At 47.3% G+C, this 20,876-nt stretch overlaps 2 protein-coding genes across 9 annotated transcripts in view; one reads left to right on the plus strand and one right to left on the minus strand.

Annotated features, from left to right (window-relative positions):
- The window catches only part of ATP6V0A1 (ATPase H+ transporting V0 subunit a1), a 360,020-nt gene that overhangs the window by 131,853 nt on the left and 207,291 nt on the right, over positions 1-20,876 (plus strand). The window lies entirely within an intron of this gene.
- The window catches only part of STAT3 (signal transducer and activator of transcription 3), an 87,791-nt gene continuing 67,693 nt past the window's right edge, over positions 779-20,876 (minus strand). For 4 of the 8 annotated variants that reach the window (XM_050762597.1, XM_050762596.1, XM_050762603.1 and 1 more), the window contains 14 exons: positions 19,733-19,792; positions 18,344-18,373; positions 18,151-18,244; positions 18,007-18,054; positions 14,642-14,725; positions 13,472-13,570; positions 13,220-13,355; positions 11,776-11,828; positions 11,463-11,557; positions 11,207-11,346; positions 10,481-10,693; positions 4,962-5,004; positions 4,569-4,681; positions 779-3,265 (listed from right to left, as the gene is read on the minus strand). In XM_050762597.1, coding sequence (XP_050618554.1) covers positions 3,210-3,265; positions 4,569-4,681; positions 4,962-5,004; positions 10,481-10,693; positions 11,207-11,346; positions 11,463-11,557; positions 11,776-11,828; positions 13,220-13,355; positions 13,472-13,570; positions 14,642-14,725; positions 18,007-18,054; positions 18,151-18,244; positions 18,344-18,373; positions 19,733-19,792 — 1,264 coding nt within the window. In that variant the 3' untranslated portion in view covers positions 779-3,209. Of the gene's footprint in view, positions 3,266-4,568; positions 4,682-4,961; positions 5,005-10,480; positions 10,694-11,206; positions 11,347-11,462; positions 11,558-11,775; positions 11,829-13,219; positions 13,356-13,471; positions 13,571-14,641; positions 14,726-18,006; positions 18,055-18,150; positions 18,245-18,343; positions 18,374-19,732; positions 19,793-20,876 lie in introns of those variants that run through there. The other 4 variants (XM_050762600.1, XM_050762599.1, XM_050762602.1 and 1 more) reach the window with 3 other exon arrangements.

Raw genomic sequence — 20,876 nt, forward strand, 5'->3', positions numbered from 1 at the left:
TCCCCGGGCGGGGCTGGGAGCCAGGTTTGCGGGCAGGTTCCTTCTGAGCTCAGAGCTCAAGTAAGGGAGGGGGGCGGCTCGTGGGCCCCAGGAGGGAGGCGCAGGGGGCCCAGAGCAGGGGGCAGGCGGGGGTGGGAGAAGGGAGGAGGGGAGGGGAAGGGCAGGTGCCACCGCCCCACCGGGCTAATCTGCTCCATCTCTGCAAGGGAAGGCGCTAGCTCCTAGCTCCCAGGCACGTCTCCAGGGCGCTGGGGCATGTGTAGGGGTCGGGAGAAGCCCTGTGGGTGCCCGTGTAGCTGAGATCAGAGCGCCTTTCCCTGCATTATCACCGCTGGCTGCCTGGAGGCCCTGCAGCCACCACTGGGTGTCTGCCTGTTGTCCCCACTCGGTGAACTGAAGGCAAAGTGATAAAGGAGCCAACTGTGGAAGGGGAAGCCTTGGTGCGGTGGGAGTATCTAACCCCCAACCCCGCTTAGGTGGCTTATCTGACTCCAGACAGGACGAGGCCGCTCTAGGGGGTAGGAGGGGGTTGGGGAGGGAGGCCTCCACTCTTACACCTTTCTGCCGTTGGACTATTGACCTCCTGCTCCTCCAGGCACCCCTTACCTCCGGGCTGGTGGCTAACATAAGGGGATGGGGTGGGGGACTAAGGCAACCACCTCCTCTCAAGACCCTTTCCGGCCCCCATCCCAGGCCCCGCCTGTGTGTGAGGCCTCCTCAGAACTTAGGCAGGGGAAAAGGAAGCCTCCACCAGCCAGACAGAGCTGCCATGCTATCAGACGGTTCCTATATAACGTTTATTTCTGGAAGTTAAAGTAGATACAGCAATATACCAAAAAAAAAAAAAAAAAAAGACAAAAAACCCCACAATAATATAAATTTTTACACTATGAAGTACACATTGGAATTTGAATGCAGTGGCCAGGACAGCAGCTTATAAACCACCTTATAGGTAGGTAAGCAACCCACGGGATTCCCTCAGCTGGGCTGGGGACGGGCAGGGGGGCAGTGGACAGGAAGCGGGCAGGGCCTGAGGACCCTGTTCTTTAAGGGGCCAGAACAAGGCTCAGCTCCTCTCAGAACTTTTGCTACAATCAGAGTTAAGACCAGATACACATGCTACCTAAGGCCATGAATTTCATAATATCTGCTCCAGAGAAGCCCGAACCCTTTCCCGAGGTCCCTATGATTTAAACCCAATGGTAAGCCCAAGACTCACCTTCCTAAATATTCTCTCTGTTTATCAGTTAAGCTTATTATGTACTTAAGAGTGTTGCTGGAGAAGCGAGAGCTCTGCAAGACACATCAACTGTCTCCAGGCAGGAGGACTGGGGCGAACCCGGTTCATCTTAGAGAAGGTCCTCTCCCACTTAATTCAGAGACCAGCTAATTTGATCTAACAATCAGAATTCCACAGAAACTCTGATCAGCTGAGGCAAGGTGGTTTTGAGTCGCCAAATTCGGCCATGCCTCTGGGTCAGAGGCAGCCCACCCAGCACGTGCTAGGTGTTCCCATACGCACAGGAGAGGCAAGCTAGCTGGCCAAGGCGGGCAGATGGGGAGGCCCTCTACCTGTTCTGTCTCACCTGTGGGGCCCCAGCAGGGAAGAGTCACCAGCCTCAGAGGGAGGCCAGCTATAACCCTCATACGAGGGCAGACTCAAGTTTATCAGTAAGCCTTTGCCCTGCATGAACTGAATGAAGACGCCATTACAAATGCCGCTGGAAATCACCAAGAAACTGGGCTAAGAACCATATTCCCTGAGCTCAACGTCGCTGGGGCCCCATAGTCTGCATCATATCCAACTGGTAACTTTCTCCCCCTCTTCTTCCATGAGGTCCTGAGACCAGGATTCCTAAAACAAACAGGACGAGGGACCTTCAGACGTGGGAGGAGACATGCCACTAGCAGGGTCAGGGGAACTGGGGTCGGGAGGGCGGGGCAAGAAGGAAGCCCAAATCAGAAGTATCCCAGCCCTGATAAGGCACCCACAGAAACAACCTAGCCTCTGAAACAGCAGATCAAGTCCAGGGAGAAAGGGAGTCAAGGTTGTAAGCACCCTCTGCCCAGCCTTACCCACTAAAAGACCAATACATTACAAAGGAAAATAAAAGTCTATTTATAAAAAAAAGTCTAAAATGCTTAGATTCTCCTTAAACCTTCCTATTTCAACATCAAAGGCCAGGCTGCAGCTTCAGATGTCTTTTAAGGGTTTGACCTGAAGCCTGTTTCAGGGGTTATATAAATTATCAACCTGAAGGAAGCTGAATGCTTAAAGCACCAAGGAGGCTGTTAACTGAAGTTTCTTTTTCTTTTCTTTTTTTTTTTTTTTTTTTTGAGATGGAGTCTCACACTGTTGCCTGAGTTGGAGTGCAGTGGTGTGATTTTGGCTCACTGCAACCTCCGCCTCTTGGGTTCATGCCATTCTCCTGCCTCAGCCTCCCGAGTAGCTGGGACTACAGGCACCCGCCACCACGCCCGGCTAATTTTTTGTACTGTTAGTAGAGACGGGGTTTCACCGTGTTAGCCAGGACAGTCTTGATCTCCTAACCTCATGATCCACCCACCTCGGCCTCCCAAAGTGCTGGGATTACAGGCGTGAGTCCCTGCGGCCGGCTGCTGAAGTTTCTTAAATACAGAAAGGCTATGCTGAAACAGTGTTTTTTGCCCTTTAATTGTTCTTATTTCTTAATTTAAAAAGAAACCTAGGGCTCAGATAGTCCTATCTTCTATTTGGATGTCAGCAAGGTTAAAAAGTGCAATGCCAGGAGTATGTAGCTACAGGTGGCCTGTGGCATTTGCTTACAGAAACAGGCAGAAGGATGCCGCGGGCACCAGGAGGCACTTGTCTAAGAACAACAACAACAATAACAAAAAGCTGCTGAGAAAGGAGGGCAGGGGAACAAAACAACACAAGACATTTCCTTTTTCTCCCTCTAGCCACCCCCGCCCGCCACATCCCCCGATCACGGGTCTCAGAGAACACATCCTTATTTGCATTTACATAAAAGCAGATCACCCACATTCACTCATTTCTCTATTTTTAAAAGTGCCCAGATTGCTCAAAGATAGCAGAAGTAGGAGATTAAAAAAAATCTGGAACCACAAAGTTAGTAGTTTCAGATGATCTGGGGTTTGGCTGTGTGAGGGGTGGCGGAACACAGGTAGGCGCCTCAGTCGTATCTTTTGCAGCTTCCGTTCTCAGCTCCTCACATGGGGGAGGTAGCACACTCCGAGGTCAACTCCATGTCAAAGGTGAGGGACTCTGGAGGGACAGACAGGGAAAACTAGTTCAGTTGTCCACCCTCTGCAACTGGCAGGCCACGCCCCCAGCCCTTCAGAGGATAGGACCCAGGCTACAACTGCTATCCAATCTCCTGTCCCTTAGGGCCCAGGGATGGTCAGAAAAGCCAGATTTACTCTCCTCCCTAGAGGACCCTGCCTCTGGAAGGGCCCTTTCTCCTTCCTCCCTTAACCAATTCCCAGATCTCCATGTTTACAGAAGATCTAAGGCTGTCCTTAGATCTTCTGCCCTTGATCTACTGTTTAATTCAGGAGCCCCAAGACACACGTGGCCACCAAGCATTGGAGATTTGGTTTGTCCAAACTGGGCTGTGCTGTGGCTGTCAAAAGCCCACCGGATTTTAAAGACTTAGTATGAAAAAAAGAGTAAAAAAAAGGTCTCAACTTTTTCTTTTCTTTTAGTTTAGTTTTGTTGTTTTGAAATGGAATCTCACTCTGTCACTCAGGCTGGAGTGCGGTGGCACGATCTCAGCTCACTGCAACCTCCACCTCCCAGGCTCAAGCAATCCTCCTACCTCAGCCTCCCGAGTAGCTGGGATTACAGGCATGCGCCACCACGTCCAGCTAATTTTTGTATTTTTAGTAGATATGGGGTTTCACCATGTTGGCCAGGCTAGTCTTGAACTCCTGACCTCAAGTCATCCACCCGCCTCAGCCGCCCAAAGTGCTGGGATTACAAGCGTGAGCCACCCACCCAGCCTCAACTTTTTCTGAAATGTTAAATTTTTTTTTTTTGTTTTGAGAGGGAGTCTCGCTGTCACCCAGGTTGGAGTACAGTGGCGTGATCTCAGCTCACTGCAAGCTCTGCCTCCAGGGTTCACGCCATTCTCCTGCCTCAGCCTCCCAAGTAGCTGGCATTACAGGCGCCCGCGACCGCGCCTGGCTAATTTTTTGTATTTTTAGTAGAGACGGGGTTTCACCGTGGTCTCGATCTCCTGACCTCATGATCCGCCTGCCTCGGCCTCCCAAAGTGCTGGGATTACAGGCGTGAGCCACCAAGCCTGGCCTGAAATGTTAAATTGACAGTATGTTGGATTTACTGGGTTAAATAAAATATACTGTAAAAATTAACTTCGTCTATTTCCAGTGTGGCTGCTAGATTTATACCCGCACGTGGCATTCATACCATTTCTTTTGGAAAGCAATGCTCTAGAACCTCCTACCATTCTGAGTGACCAGCTCTCGGTGTGTTGTACATGTGAGAGCATCATACAAAGGGGACCAACTTCCCTTACAGGGACAAAGTCTGTCAACCAAATACTCACCAAACTGCCCTCCTGCTGAGGGTTCAGCACCTTCACCATTATTTCCAAACTGCATCAATGAATCTAAAGTGCGGGGGGACATCGGCAGGTCAATGGTATTGCTGCAGGTCGTTCTGTAGGAAATGGGGGGCAGCAGGAGGGGAAACGGGGGGTTGACAAGACACAATGGAAAAAAAAAAAAGAACAAAACACACACACACAAGCCATCAAACTCTGGTCTCCAACAGAAAAATAAAAGCTCAAGCTCTTTAAACACACAAGGTCACTGTGAGTACTAAACATAGCCCAGGGGCTTCCGACCCTCGGCAGATTAACTCTCACCCAGTGTCCTACTCCCAGGGATAACTGAGGATATTAGAAATGAAGGCAAAATTGGGAAAGGAAGCCACTTACGGTGTCACACAGATAAACTTGGTCTTCAGGTATGGGGCGGCGCCTGGGAAGAAGAAAACCAGTTTTCTTACTGACTGTGACTTCGCATTCAGTAAGCAGAGCCGGAGGAAGCCATCTGCCTCAGCTGGACTGATTTGAAACTCACTCCATCCTCATGCCAAGATTGTCTGGAAAGCTCCATCCGCCCCTCAGCGTTGCCCGCCCTCATCTATACTATTTGATGTCCTAGGCACTAGCAGCTTTGAACCTCAGTTCTTTGCACAAAGCTGTCCTGAGCTGCAGAGGCTTTTCAGCATAACCTTTTCCCACCTGAGCCTAGACTAATGCCAACCTTGTGTCCATTCTTTCCCTAGATTATGTAAAAGTTTAACAGCCTCCATGTAGTCTAAGGATTCTATTCTAGCCTGGTCATATCTCTTAGATAACTTCTCTGAATGCAGGAACCAAGCCTGCGTAGTCTTTGCCTGGTGTACCAACATCACCGAGTCTTTAAAGAACATGGAGACTGCTAATGCTTATGGTTCCAAAGCCAAAGGTTATATCTCCTATTCCCACCAGCACTAATCTGGCCTCTACCACATTTTTGGATGAGGGCATAAGTAACTTCCTAGTTGGATAAATACATCAATCAGGAAGCACCAAAGAGAATATGACTTTGTAGGGCAGTACAATTGCTTCAACTAGACCGGAGACCTGGGTCCAGGTACATCTTCAATAGCTAAGAGACCTGGAGCAAGGCATGGTCTCTCTTTTGTTGTTGTTGTTGTTTTGAGACAGAGTCTCACTCTGTTGCCCAGGCTCAAGTGCAGTGGCACAATCTCAGCTCACCGCAACCTCCTCCTCCCGGGTCAAAGCCATTCTCCTGCCTTAGGCTCCCAAGCAGCTGGGACTACAGGTGGCACCACCATGTCTGGCTAATTTTTGTTTTTTTTTGAGACGGAGTCTTGCTCTGTCACCCAGGCTGGAGTGCAGTAGCGCCATCTCAGCTCTCTACAATCTCTGCCTCCAGGGTTCAATTGATTCTCCTTCATCAGCCTTTTGAGTAGCTGGGATTACAGGCATCCGCCACCATGCCTGGCTAATTTTTTTTTTTTTTTTTTTTGTAATTTTGGTAAAGACGAGGTTTCACCATGTTGACCAGGCTGGTCTTGAACTCCTGACCTCAGGTGATCCGTCCGCCTCACCCTCCCAAAGTGCTGGGATTACAGGCATGAGCCACCACGCCCGGCTTAATTATTGTATTTTTAGTAGAGACGAGGTTTCTCCATGTTGGCCATGCTGGTCTCAAACTCCTGACCTCAAGTGATCCGTCCACCTCAGCCTACCAAGGTGCTAGGATTACAGGTATGAGCTATCATGTCCCAGCCTTGGCCACAACGCCCAGCCCATGTTCTCTTTTATGTATAAAATAAGAGGGAGGGGGAAGAAAAGGTTCCAATTTTCTATGAGCTTTGTCATTTACAATTCTTGTTCTACAGTTAGAAATGCAATGATGGGAATAAAATGAATTTTAGATGCTGAATGCTTACACCAAGAGGTCAAGGAACCTTGGAGATACTGACATGAAATCTGGGGAATTCAGATGAACAAACCATTGAGAAGGCATGGGGCAGGGTGGGGTGGGCTGAGAACAGCACAGTCATAAAACATGAGGCTTAGAGAGAACCTGAGGGATCAGAAAGCATGATGACCATGTGAAAGAGGGCACTGCAGAGTGGCTCTTGGGCCGCCATCTGAGTTTACTTTGGGCCAAGAAACTGATCAATTCAGTGCAGAATTCAAAGGAGCTACTGAGGCTGGGCTCCAGTGTCTTATAAATGCAACCGTTTTGGCCCAGCCCTTAGGGAGCTGACACCCTAGACAGAAAAGGATTTAATTTTCCAGCAATCAAGATAGCTGAGGCCGGGCACAGTGGCTAACGTCTGTAATCCCTGCACTTTGGGAGGCTGAGGCAGGTGGATCACCTGAGGCCAGGAGTTCAAGATCAGCCTTGCCAACATGGCGAAACCCTGTCTTTAATGAAAATACAAAAAGTAGTTGGGCGTGGTGGCATGTCTGTAATCCCAGCTACTTGGGAGGCTGAGGCAGGAGAATCACTGGAACCTGGGAGGCAGAGGCTACAGTAAGGTGAGATAGCACCACTGCACTCCAGCCTGGGAGACAGAGTGAGGCTGTTAAAACAAAACAAAAACAAAAACAAGCCCGGGCACCGTGGCTAACCCCTATAATCCCAGCACTTTGGGAGGCCCAGGAGGGAAGGTCACTTGAGGTCAGGAGTTCGAGACCAGCCTGGCCAACAGGTGAAGCCCTGCCTCTACTAAAAATCCAAAAATCAGCCAGGCATGGTGGCACATGTCTGTAATCCCAGCTACTCAGGAGGCTGAGGCATGAGAATCTCTTGAACCCGGGAGGCAGAGGTTGCGATGAACCCAGATCACGCCACTGCACTCCAGCCTGGGCGATAGAGTGAGACTCAGTCTCAGAAAACAAAAAAAAAAAGCGGAGAAAAATGGCTTCATGTGTGGCTGTGTACAAGGCTGTAAACATACTTTATCTAATTTGTGAGAGGCTCCGAAACTCTCCCTCAAGCCATAAGGAAATGCTGTGTGGGCTTCCAGTAGAGAAGGAAGAGAGAAGAGTCTTGGGACGATAATCTAACCTTGAGACTCTCATACCATAATACTCTTAGGATGGAAATAGAGAGGAAATGGTCACATGCTCATCTTCCTGAAGGCACCCATTTTATAATAACACAGGGACACCGCCACATCCGTCACTACACTCACACAGAGTCCCTCAGGGCATACTCCTCTCAGCAAGGCAGGCAAATTACTCAAGTAATTAGTTCCTTTCTCCTGATGAGTGCCTTGGCCCCTGAGGAAAGGCTGACATTGCTGGGCAGGAAAGGACCTGGCCTCCCAGCCCACAGGAAGGGCGATGGTAATGGAGGATGCAGCCTCAGACTGGGAGGTGAGACTGTGAAAGCAAAATGAGTCAAAAGGACCAGCCGTGGGACCCCAATGTCCTCTGCAAAAGGAACAAAGAGCCGTGTGGCAGGGGCTGATAAACAGATCTCCCAACTGAAGCACACGTGGAAAGAGAGATAGGCGGCAGACAGGAAGTGAGCAACTCCTACAGCGGGAACAAGACTCAGGACCCCAGCAAAGGAGAAAGGCAACAGTCAATTAGCTGGAACTCCCTCTTCCAAGCCCCATTCTCCCCCATCCCAAGAAATCCCTTGGAAGGAATTCCTAGGAAAAAGTGGGGGGGAAGTTTGCAGGTTTCTGTGTGTATGCCATTTGGACAAAAACAGTTTTTTCAACAGCAACTGGGGCAAGGCACCAACCCTAAAGGATCACATTATAAGAGCCCATCATTAGGCCAGGCACAGTGGCTCATGCCTATAATCCCAGCACTTTGGGAGGCTGAAGCAGGCGGATCACCTGAGGTCAGGAGTTCAAGACCAGCCTGGCCAACATGGCGAAACCCCTTCTCTACTAAAAATATAAAAATTAGCTGGGCGCGGTGGGGGGCGCCGGTAGTCCCAGCTACTAGGGAGGCTGAGGCAGGAGAATGGCGTGAACCCAGGAGGCGGAGCTTGCAGTGAGCAGAGATCGCGCCACTGCACTCTAGCCTGGGCGACAGAGTCAAACTCTGTCTCAAAAAAAAAAAAAAAAAAAAAAGAGTCCATCATTGGCTTTATGATTATAGAAAGTTAAATAAAACAAAGAATGGCAAATCAGAGACTCCCCATCAGGACCTGCACAGAGAACCCAGAGAGTCAAAACAGCAAGTGCTGAATGGGAACTCAGGGCCGCCTCCCCACACTGAGGACAGCTCCAGAGATTACGGTTTTTTTTTTTCTTTCTGTGTGTGTGTATGTGTGTGTGTGTGTGGTGGGGTCTTGCTATGTTGCCAGGCTGGTCTTGAGCTCCTGGCCTCAAGCAATCCTCCTGCTTCAGACTCCCAAAGTGCTAGGACTACAGGTGTGAACCCCCATGCCCAGCTGAGATTACAGGTTTAATGTAAAACAGTGTTTTTAATTTCTGGGTTTTTTTTTTTTTTTTTTTTTTTTTTTGGCGAGACAAGGTCTTGCTCTGTCACCCAGGCTGGAGTGCAGTGGTGTAATCACGGCTCACTGCAGCCTCAACCTCCTAGGCTCAAGCACCAATCCTCCCACCTCGGCCTCCCAAGTAGCTAGGACTACAGGCACAAACCACCACACCTGGCTAATTAAAAAAAATTTTTTTTTTTTTTTTTTTTTTTTTTTTTTGAGACGGAGTCTCGCTCTGTCGCCCGGGCTGGAGTGCAGTGGCCGGATCTCAGCTCACTGCAAGCTCCACCTCCTGGGTTCACGCCATTCTCCTGCCTCAGCCTCCCGAGTAGCTGGGACTACAGGCGCCCGCCACCTCGCCCAGCTAGTTTTTTGTACTTTTTAGTAGAGATGGGGTTTCACCGTGTTAGCCAGGATGGTCTCGATCTCCTGACCTCATGATCCGCCCGTCTCGGCCTCCCAAAGTGCTGGGATTACAGGCTTGAGCCACCGCGCCCGGCCCCTTTTTTTTGTTTAGATAGGGTCTCACTATGTTGTCTAGGCTGGTCTCAAACTCCCAGGCTCAAGTGATCCTCCCACCTGGGCCTCCCAAAGTGCTAGGACTACAGGCATGAGCCACTGTGCCCAGCTAAAATAATTTATACGTAACATATAAATACATATCCTCTTACACATTAAAAAATACCTTATTTTCAATAGTTGCACATTCTAAATACCAAACCCTTGCCCCTCCACCCAGTCACTGTCTTCCCCTTCAAACATGATGCTCCCAGCTCTTCTACTCTGGTGTAAACCATACTCCCATGCGGCTAATAATAATTTCCTCCAGAAACCCTTTCTTTAGACCACCTGGCACACTGACATGGTTCAGTGACAGGCAAAAAGCCATAGGCTGGGCTGAAATCTGGGCCTCAAACCTTCTGGCATCGACTAAGAAGCACTGTGCCAGCTGGGCATCCGTTAACTGCCCTCACTTTCCCTTCTCGTGTTTTTGGCATGTTTCGGGGGACGTATGTGTATTAATCCCCTCTTTATTTGTATTTTTTGACACAGTGTCTCACTCTATCAGCCAGGCTGGAGTGCAGTGGCACGATCACCGCTCACTACAGCCTTGAACTCCTCGGCTCAGGTGATCCTCCCACCTCAGCCTCCCAAGCAGCTATGACTACAGATGCGCGCCACCACACCGGGTAATTTTTTTGTATTTTTTGTTGTCCAAGCTGTATCCCCTCTTTAGACTCATGCACTCTCTGTGGAGCAGGAACTGCACTAGTCTAACTGATTCTGATTCTCCTCTCAAATCCCATCGATCACCCCAACAAAAGCACTCACTACAGTTCTTTCCCATAAGGAGAAATAATGATCCCCCAGGTTATTCAGGCATTTGCCTATCTATCCTCCAAGGATCCCCAAATTTCTAACTTTTCCCAAAAATTAAATGCCAGGAACATGGAAAATCAACAACTACCTGGGTCAGCTTCAGGATGCTCCTGGCTCTCTGGCCGACAATACTTTCCGAATGCCTCCTCCTTGGGAATGTCAGGGTAGAGATAGACCAGCGGAGACACCAGAATATTGGTAGCATCCATGATCTTATAGCCCATGATGATTTCAGCAAATGACATGTTGTTCAACTGCTGCTTGGTGTATGGTTCCACGGACTGGATCTGGGTCTTACCTGTCACGGGACATGGGAAGGAAAGATCATGGAACCTACAGCTAGGTCATCTCAGAGAAAACTGCCCATTTTTTCTTTCCTCGAAGGGGAAAAAACTTAAGCCACCCTAGTGTTGAGACCCTGAACACCCTGTTCAGTGAGTGGCCTGGCACGGTGGAAATGTTCAGGCTGGCTTCTAATTTAGAAGAGGCTACCAGTTGGGTCATAGAAAATAAACTTGAATGTAACTACTTGTGTAAGATATATTAACAGGACTAAGTAGAAAAAGGGATGAAGAATACAACTTAAATTGCAAATTTCTCAACAAATAGTCACTGGAGCAAGCAAAACAAAGACAAATCAATCCTTCAGCTAGAAGGATTTAGAAGTCACCCAAATGTGTTTTGCGAGTCTGAGTGAAGCAGGGAGTCGGGGCCATCTCCACCACAAGGGGGCAGTAGGTGCTTGGAACTAGCAGCGGTGATGAGGCCTCAGCAGCCGCCAGCAGGTGGGGTGGGTGGGAGCCTCCCTTACCACTGATGTCCTTCTCCACCCAAGTGAAAGTGACGCCGCCTTCTTTGCTGCTTTCACTGAATCTTAGCAGAAAGGTGCCTGGAGGCTTGGTGCTCAAGATGGCCCGCTCCCGCTCCTTACTGATAAAGCCCATGATGTACCTGGAGCCAAGGAGGAGGAACAGTGTTGTTACTGCTAACAGGGCATCCATCCCCTGCCACTGGCTTGCTGAGAGCAGGGGACTTGGTTACATCTGTGCACACTCTGTCCAACCTACCCTTCATTCCAAAGGGCCAGGATGTACTTTTTCACAAGGTCAATGATATTGTCCAGCCAGACCCAGAAGGAGAAGCCCTTGCCAGCCATGTTTTCCTGCAGAAAAAAGTAATGGGAAAGCCAAGTCTGCTGCCATCCCAGCCTTTCCCTTCCTAGGGGCACAGTGCACCACCCAACTCCTCAGGCCCATCTACCCTCAGGCAGGTCCTACTGGCTGCTGGACCAAGAGTTCAGGGCCTTCAAGCCAGAGCCCTCCACGACAGCCATGCAGGTAGGCATTCCCATTCCCACGAGAATTTTACAAGATTGCTTACTTTGCAAAATTTAGCCCATGTGATCTGACACCCTGAATAATTCACACCAGGTCCTGAAGGAAAAGAAAAAGAATCAACTAGTACATTTTCCGCTTGGGGTCAAGAGGTTATTTCTTAAAGCAGAACACACACACATTGGTCCCACAATGGGCCACAAAATCATTGGCTTTCACATCTTTGAACGTGGCCACCGTTGTGTGTGTGCACACACGAGGACAAACACTACCCCATCATTTGACCCACTTTTGTTGTTGGGTAGCCCAGCACGGATAGGGGGTGATGTAACAAGTCCCCCTGCTCTTCCCAGCCTCGGGTGGCGGGCTGGGGACCAGCAGCAGCACTAACAAGCTGACATCAGGTGTCAGACAGGTGTATTTGGTGGCAACAGCTTTATTAGGACAAAGCTACTTCTAGCCCAGGTAGCACATAAAATATTCCACTAATTCTTTTTTTTTTTTTTTGAGACGGAATCTCGCTCTGTCGCCCACCCTGGAGTGCAGTGGTGCAATCTCGGCTCACTGCAAGCTCCACTTCTCGGGTTCTCGCCATTTTCCTGCCTCAGCCTCCTGAGTAGCTGGGACTACAGGCACTCGCCACCACGCCTGGCTAATTTTTTGTATTTTTAGTAGAGACAGGGTTTCACTGTGTTAGCCAGGATGGTCTTGATCTCCTGACCTCATGATCCATCCACCTTGGCCTCCCAAAGTGCTGGGATTACAGGCGTGAGCCACCACGCCCGGCCTCCACTAATTATTTTTTAAAAACCTAGCCTAGGCCGGGCATGGCGGCTCACACCTGTAATCCCAGCAATTTGGGAGGCCGAGGTGGGCGGATCACGAGGTGAAGAGATGGAGATCATCCTGGCCAACATGGTAAAACCCCATCTCTACTAAAAATACAGAAATTAGCTTGGCGTGGTGGTGGGCGCCTGTAGTCTCAGCTACTTGGGAGGCTGAGGCAGGAGAATTGCTTGAACCCAGGGGAGGCAGAGGTCGCAGTGGGCCGAGATCACACCACTGCACTCCAGCCTGGGCAACAGAGCGAGACTTGTCTCTCAAAAAAAAACAAAACAAACAAACAAAAAAAAACCTAGCCTGTAGTTTATTAAAGAAATAGACAGGGAATGTCAAGCCTTTAGCGCCACCTTCCAACACACATTTAAAAGATCTTCTAAGGTTAGTTGGAGTGGGTGAATGAGACAGCAACCAGGAGAAAAGAAATCCACCTCCCACCTCAAAAATGATCACCTCGACTGAAAACTGCAAACTGTCTCTGCACCCCAACTCCCCAACTCGATGGAGCCCCTGTTTCCTGGCACCAGCACAGCACCTTGCTCAGGAAAGAAACATGGCCTAACGCTCAGTAGACATGACCCAAATGAACAGCCCTGTGGGCCGGATCCCTTTTCTGGGCAGGCGGGAGGGAGAAGGGGTTAAACGCAGACCCAAGAGTTTCTCCGCCAGTGTAGTCAGCTGCTCGATGCTCAGTCCTCGCTTGGTGGTGGAGGAGAACTGCCAGCTCAGGACCTCGGCCACTTGATCCCAGGTTCCGATTGGGGGCTTGGTAAAAAAGTTTACGTTCTATTGGAAAGAACACATTTGCTTGTTTAGATGAGGGATGGTGCTCATTGTCTGTACTAGGTACCCATACATCGCAAGAGATCCCGGGGTACCAACTAAAAGGAGGGGGTACTAACCTTGGGGTTGTTGGTCAGCATGTTGTACCACAGGATGGACGCCCAGGCATTTGGCATCTGACAGATGTTGGAGATCACCACAACTGGCAAGGAGTGGGTCTGCGGAGGAAGTGGGGACTGAGCTGGGGAGGCAGAGGGGCTCTCACAGACTCGGAAATCTCTTTGCCCGTATTTCACGGGGCTCAGAATGAAAGGACATGCCATAAACCACACCTGCTGCCAACTCCAGGCAAGGAGTGTGAGTGAGTCAGCTCAGTCAGCACTCAGAGTGGAAAAAATGCCCAGCGTGGCCACACAACTCGGGCTGCTGTTGGAACATACCGGTCCCTTGTAAAACCTGACTTGCTCAAAGCTTGACTCACAGTCCACAGATTCCCCATTTTTAAGACCTTGGAGGCATTTTCCAAGGCTTGAAGCTGTATCTTCACGTGAAACAGGGAGGTCTCAGGAATCAAAGACCAGGATTCCCGCTTTTCTAGGTCTATCTTAACTTAAAAATCAAGAAAGTTGGGAAAAGAGAATGTCATCGCCACAATTTTCTGTACACTAAACACAATGGCTGCTAAGACTCTTATGCCCAAACTTTATAAAATCAGCTCTAATCAATTTCTTTTTTTTTTTTTTTTCTATTTTTTGAGACGGAGTCTTACTCTGTCGCCCAGGCCGGAGTGCAATGGCACAATCTCGGCTCACTGCAACCTCAGCCTCCCGGGTTCAAGTGATGCTCCTGCCTCAGCCTCCCGAGTAGCTGGGTTATAGGCACATGCCACCACGCCCAGTTAATTTTTGTATTTTTAGTAGAGATGGGGTTTCGTCATGTTGGCCAGGATGGTCTCGAACTCCTAACCTTGTGATCCGCCTGCCTTGGCCTCCCAAAGTGCTGGGATTACAGGGGTGAGCCACCACGCCCAGCCAATCAATTTCTAAATAGAGATTTTCATATCAAGTTTGCTGAAAGCTGAGTATACACACATCTTCTAAGCACTCAAGCAAGACTTTATTCTCAGATGCGATGCCAAGGATTTTTTTTTTGAGAAAAGTAAGCAAAAATAAATGCAGTGTTAAGCAAACAGTAATCATTCCACCTTCTCTTATAAAAATACCAGTGGAAGATTTTGTCCTGAGTCACCTCTGCATGTAGCCTCTCACCAATTCTGCTGCAGAACTCACCTCTAGGTCAATCTTGAGGCCTTGGTGATATACCTCTGTCTCAAAGGTGATCAGGTGCAGCTCCTCAGTCACAATCAGGGAAGCCTGCAGTAACAAGAAGGACACTCTTAGGCCAGCTGTGGTGGCTCATGCCTGTAATCCCAGCACTTTGGGAGGCCAAGGCAGGAGGATTGCTTGAGCCCAGGAGTTCGAGACCAGCCTAAGCAGCACAGCAAAACTCCATCTCTGCAAAAAATACAAAAATTAGCTGGGTGTGGTGGTGTACACCTATAGCCTCAGTTACTCGAGAGGCTCAGGTGGGAGGATGGCTTGAGCCTAGGAAATGGAAGCTGCAGTGAGCTATGATTGTACCATTCCACTCTAACTGGGGCAACAGAGTGAGACCCTGTCTTAAAAAATATATATATAAAAATAAAAGGCTGGGCGTGGTGGCTCATGCCTATAATCCCAGCACTTTGGGAGGCCGAAGTAGGCGGATCAAATGGTCAGGAGTTTGAGACCATCCTGGCCAATAATTTGGTGATTAGCTGGGCGTGGTGGCGGGCATCTGTAGTCCCAGCTACTCAGGAGGCTGAGGCAGGAGAATCGCTTGAACCCAGGAGGCAGAGGTTGCAGTGAGCCGAGATCGCGCCACTGAACTCCAGCCTGGGTGACAGAGCGAGACTCTGTCTAAATAAATAAATAAATAGATAGATAGATAGATAGATAGATAGATAGATAGATAGATAGATAGAAATAGATAGATAGATAGATAGATAGACAGACAGATAGATAGACAGACAGATAGATAGATAGAGAAGGATGCTTTTCCTCAGAGAGAATGGCATTCAGTACTAACAGTCACAGCCAAGAAAAGGGACATGCCAAGCCTCACCACACCAAGAAGTGTTAAGTCACCATGTGGTCACAGACAAAGTGCCAGGGACACAACTTGCTTGGCACTTAATCTCTTCAACACCAAGAAACTCCAATGCTATCATCCTCAACCTAATCCCTTACTCATTTTGTATTATAATATTATATAGATCCAATCGGTTATTTGTAAAATACGTAAGGCACAAAGAATAACAAAACAATGTGAACCCACCATTCAATTTCAGGAAAAGTCCACCACTCCTGAAATTCTCTGGGTGCCCTTCCCCAACCCCATCCCCCTCCCTCCTCCCTCAGAAATAACTGCTATTTGTCTTTTGGGTTTATCATTTCCTAGCCTTTTTTTTTTTTTTTTTAACAGGTTTACCATATTTGTTTATCTAAGCAATGTAGGTATTGTTTAGTTTGGGACGTTTGTGAACCTTACACATATGGACTCCAATGAATTCTTTTGTGATTCACTTTTCACTTGATGTGAAATGAAGCCACATGGTTATGTGTATCTGCAATGTATTCCTTTTCACGGCTGCGTAGTATTCCATTGTGTCTACACCACAAATTATGTATTCATTCTAATGTTGATGGGTATTTATTTGGGTTGCATTTAGAGCTTAGAATCAGGCTGATTTCCACTTTATACATGTCTCCTGGGACATATATGCAAATATTTCTCTGCTATTAAATCCTGGGAATGGCACTGTTGGTTTACAGGGTATGTTCATTTTTATACCGCCAAATTGTTTTCCAAACTGACTATAATAATGTCTTACATCAGTACAGCAACCTTATTTTAAATAAGAGCTGTCAATGAATTCTCAGAAATTGAATTCTAGGCGGGGCACAGTGGCTCATGCCTGTAATCCCAGCACTTTCAGAGGCCGAGATGGGTGGATCATGAGGTCAGGAGTTCAAGACCAGTCTGGCCAATATAGTGAAACCCTGTCTCTACTAAAAATGCAAAAATTAGCCGGGCATGGTGGTGCGTGCCTGTAGTCCCAGCTATTTGGGAAGCTAAGGCAGGAGAACTGCTTGAACCCAGGAGGCGGAGGTTGCAGTGAGCTGAGATCATACCACTGCACTCCAGCCTAGGCAACAGACTAAGACTCCGACTCAAAAAACAAAGAAAAAAGAAATTGAATTCTAATTCATTTTTAATACTCTTTTTCTAATTATAAAAGTAATATATTCAGTTTAAAATGCAAATATCACAGAGACAGTCTAGAATAGCCATGGACACAAACAGCAGCACTAATACATAGCACTGCTGGGTGTATATTCCTCCAGAATTTCTTAATATACATATGAATACACATGAGAGTTTAGTGTATTTTTAAAACACATATACTAATATACTATTCAAATTATTTTACATTTTGCTTTTTCTAAACATGTCATGTACATTTTCCTGTATCATTGCATACAGGTTACTTCACTCTACTGTCAAGTAAAATTCCACATTTTTTAAAAGGACTGCTATCTTATTTTATTTCATTTTATTTTATTTTAGAGACAGAGTTTCACTCTGTTGCCCAGGCTAGAGCGCAGTGGCGGCTCACTGCAACCTCCACCTCCTGGGTTCAAGTCATTCTTGTGCCTCAGTCTCCCTGGTAGCTGGGACTACAGGTGCGCACCACCGTACCCAGCTAATTTTTGTATCTTTAGTTGAGCCGGGGTTTAACCATGTTGGCCAGGCTGGTCTCAAACTCCTGACCTCAAGTGATCTGCCTGCCTCGGCCTCCCAAAGTGCTGCTGGGATTACAGGTGTGAGCCAGCATGCCCAGTTAGAACTGCTACATTTTAAAAAGGAAGAATTGTTCAGGGGACAAATGTGAGAAAAAGAACAGGACATCACAATTTTTAAAAATGATTAAAAACTAGCTTTCAGTCACATTTACCTTTTTTTGTTTGTTTGTTTTTTAAAAGTTTATCTTGACAATAAGAAGCCAATAATCTGAATCAATGAAAAGCAGAAAATAAGGGGGATAAAAAACAAGATGGGTTTTTGTTTGTTTTATTTTATTTACTCTTTTCCTAAGCAAGCTAACACAAGGTGGTCATTTATTTTAAAGTTTAACTCAGATCTGTTGATTTTACACCCCCTATCCCACCTCAGTGGGAGAGAAAAACAGGGCACTAAAAACGGAGCCAAGCAGGGTCAGCCGCAGGAGCTGGATGGGGAATTTGGAAAGCCCCAGGCAAGGTGGAAAGCTACTTTATAACACATGGGTGTGGAGAACAACTCAGCTAGGGACTTTCCACTTCTCCTTAAGGAGGAGCCAACTCCCAGACATTCATGGAAATGTTCCAAGCCAGAGAGCTTCATGGCACATGGAACTTCTGTTCATGTCACTCTGGCCTGCTCGGACTTTCTGGAATAACTACAGCTAAAAGAACAGGTTGATGTTTCTAATTCTGGGGATTAAGAAGGATCTTTACCCCTTTCTCCCTCAAGGAAAACACCCCAGTTGTCTTTCATCCCCAACAAAACTTACATCACAATTGGCTCGGCCCCCATTCCCACATCTCTGCTCCCTCAGGGTCTGTAAGAAAAGAAAAAGCCAGGTGTCCTGTGAGGCTCTCCCCAGCCCACTCCCTCAGCCAGAGGCCCTTTGTGAAGGCGAGCTCCTCCCACATACCAAGTGTTTGAATTCTGCAGAGAGGCTGCCGTTGTTGGACTCTTCCATGTTCATCACTTTGGTGTTTGTGCCCAGAATGTTAAATTTCCGGGATCTGAATCACAGGAGAACAATCAACTATGTAGGCGACCGAGTAGCCAGAGGATGAAGTTAGGTTAAATGGAACAAAAGGAAGCCTCTAGGCTGAACTTACCCTCTGAGAGCTGCAACATCCCCAGAGTCTCTGTAAGAACACAGACCATTGTTAATAAAATAGGCTCCGTGTTTCTTCAAAAAGCCTACTTTGACCACCTGTTATTTACTCTCATGAAAAAACCTCTGTGCTCCTGGGCATTTCTTTAAAAAACGTAACACCTTTGTGTAGTAGGCACAGTTGGTTGCCTCCCCATAGGAAGGGGGGGAACCTATGTTTCATATTGCATATGTACTTATTAAACCTATCACCTTCATCAACTCCCTGATTTCATTATTTTCCAGTGCATTCTCATGAAATTTCCAGATAATTATATCAACTAAAAATAAGTATGCATTTTCTCTTTTCTTTCTTTTTTTTTTTTTGAGACAGAGTTTTGCTCTTGTTGCCCAGGCTGGAGTGCATGGCGTGATCTCGGCTCACCACAACTTCCACCTCCTGAGTTCAAGCGATTCTCCTGCCTCAGCCTCCCAAGTAGCTGGGATTACAGGCATGCGCCACCACACCCGGCTAATTTTGTATTTTTAGTAGAGACAAGGTTTCTCTATGTTGGTCAGGCTGGTCTCGAACTCTCGACCTCAGGTGATCTGCCCGCCTCAGCCTCCCAAAGTGCTGGGATTACAGGCGTGAGCCACCGTGCCCGGCCACATTTTCTCTTTCTAATGTCTTCAAAGGGTATGTGTATTTTACATCCTGAAAGGTATTATGAAATTTTGAGTATTCCAATATATGGTAAAGTGCGGAACAATTAAAAAAAAAGAGATCTATTCTTTCCACATGCTATGTATGGAAAGAATATATAACAACGTTTCAGTCAACAACAAACCGCATATATGAAGGTGGTCCCATAAGATTATAATGGAGCTGAAAAATTCCTTCTTCATTGAGATGTGTTACAATTGCCTATGGTATTCAGCACAGTAACATACTGTACAGGTTTGCAGCCTATGACCAGCAGGCTCTGCTACATAGCATAGGTGGGCAGTAGGCTCTGCCACCCAGGTTTGTGTAAGGACTATATACTCTACAATGGTTGCACAACAAAATTGCCTAACGATACATTTTGCAGAATGTATCCTAGTCATTAATTAACACATAATCTCAGTCTTATATATAACATGCATGAATGACATGTACAAGTAAAAAACTAAATAAAGAAAAAGAGGGACTGGTAGTCACAATAGCAACCATAAATCAAATCTGTACCCCCAGCTTTGTGGCTTTGTTCAGGCACACAAATGACAATGCACCCCAAGCCTTTTGAAAACTTTTGTACACAAAATGAAGATCTCTGAATAAAGACAGAGTCTCTAGTTCAAATGATGTCTATCAAAGTACTCATTTTTCCATTCCTCATTTGAAAAAAAGAGCTAAGATAGAAGTACTTACTTGTCAATGCACACTTTAATTTTAAGTTGATAATTTAACTCAGGGAATTTGACCAGCAACCTATTTAAAAAGAAAAAATCCAATGAAAAAAAAAGTCAGTAGACTCTTCCATAACTTTTCTTAAAGAAATGTAAAATTCCTAATTCTTCATTTCTAATAGGTAAATAGGCCAAGCTGTCTGTAATTATAGACTCACATCTACAATCTCAGCACTGTGGGAGGCAAAGCTGGGAGGATCACTTGAGCCCAGGAGTTCCATAACAGTCTGGGCAACAAAGCGAGAGCCCACCTCTATAAAAAATGTAAAAATTAGCGGGGTGTGGTATCATGTACCTGTAGTAGCAGTTACTCAGGAGGCTGAGGCAAGAGGATCACTTGTGCCCAGGAGTTCAAGGCTACAGTGACTTATGATCATGCCACTGCACTCTAGCCTGGGTGACAGAGCGAGATCCTCTCTCTCCCGATCTCTCTTTTTTTCCTTTTTTTTTTTTTGAGACGGAGTTTCGCTCTTGTTACCCGGGCTGCAGTGCAGTGGCATAATCTCCATTCACCACAACCTCTGCCTCCTGGGTTCAAGTGATTCTCCTGCCTCAGCCTCCCAAGTAGCTGGAATTACAGGAGCGTGCCACCACATCCAGCTAATTTTGTATTTTTAGTAGAGACAGGGTTTCTCCGTGTTGGCCAGGCTGGTCTCGAACTCCTGACCTCAGGTGATCCACCCACCTCAACCTCCCAAAGTGCTGGGATTATAAGCGAGAGCCACCGCGCCCGGCCCCTATCTCTCTCTTTAAAAAAATTAAAATAGGGCCGGGCACGGTGGTTCATACCTGTAATCCCAGCACTTTGGGAGGCCAAGGCGGGTGGATCACAAGGTCAGGAGTTCAAGACCCGCCTGGCCAAGATGGTGAAACCCCATCTCTACTAAAAGTATAAAAATCAGCCAGGCGTGGTGGTAGGTACCTGTAATCCCAGCTACTTGGGAGGCTGAGGCAGGAGAATCACTTGAACCTGGGAGGCGGAGGTTGCAGTGAGCCTCTACACTCTAGCCTTGGTGATAGAGCAAGACTCCATCTCGAAAAAAAAAAAAAAAAAAAAAAAAAAATAGGCCAAGCATGGTAGCTCACACCTATAATCCCAGTACTTT

Source organism: Macaca thibetana, chromosome 16, assembly GCF_024542745.1.
Source record: "Macaca thibetana thibetana isolate TM-01 chromosome 16, ASM2454274v1, whole genome shotgun sequence".
In the NCBI taxonomy this organism is placed as follows: Eukaryota; Metazoa; Chordata; class Mammalia; order Primates; family Cercopithecidae; genus Macaca; species Macaca thibetana.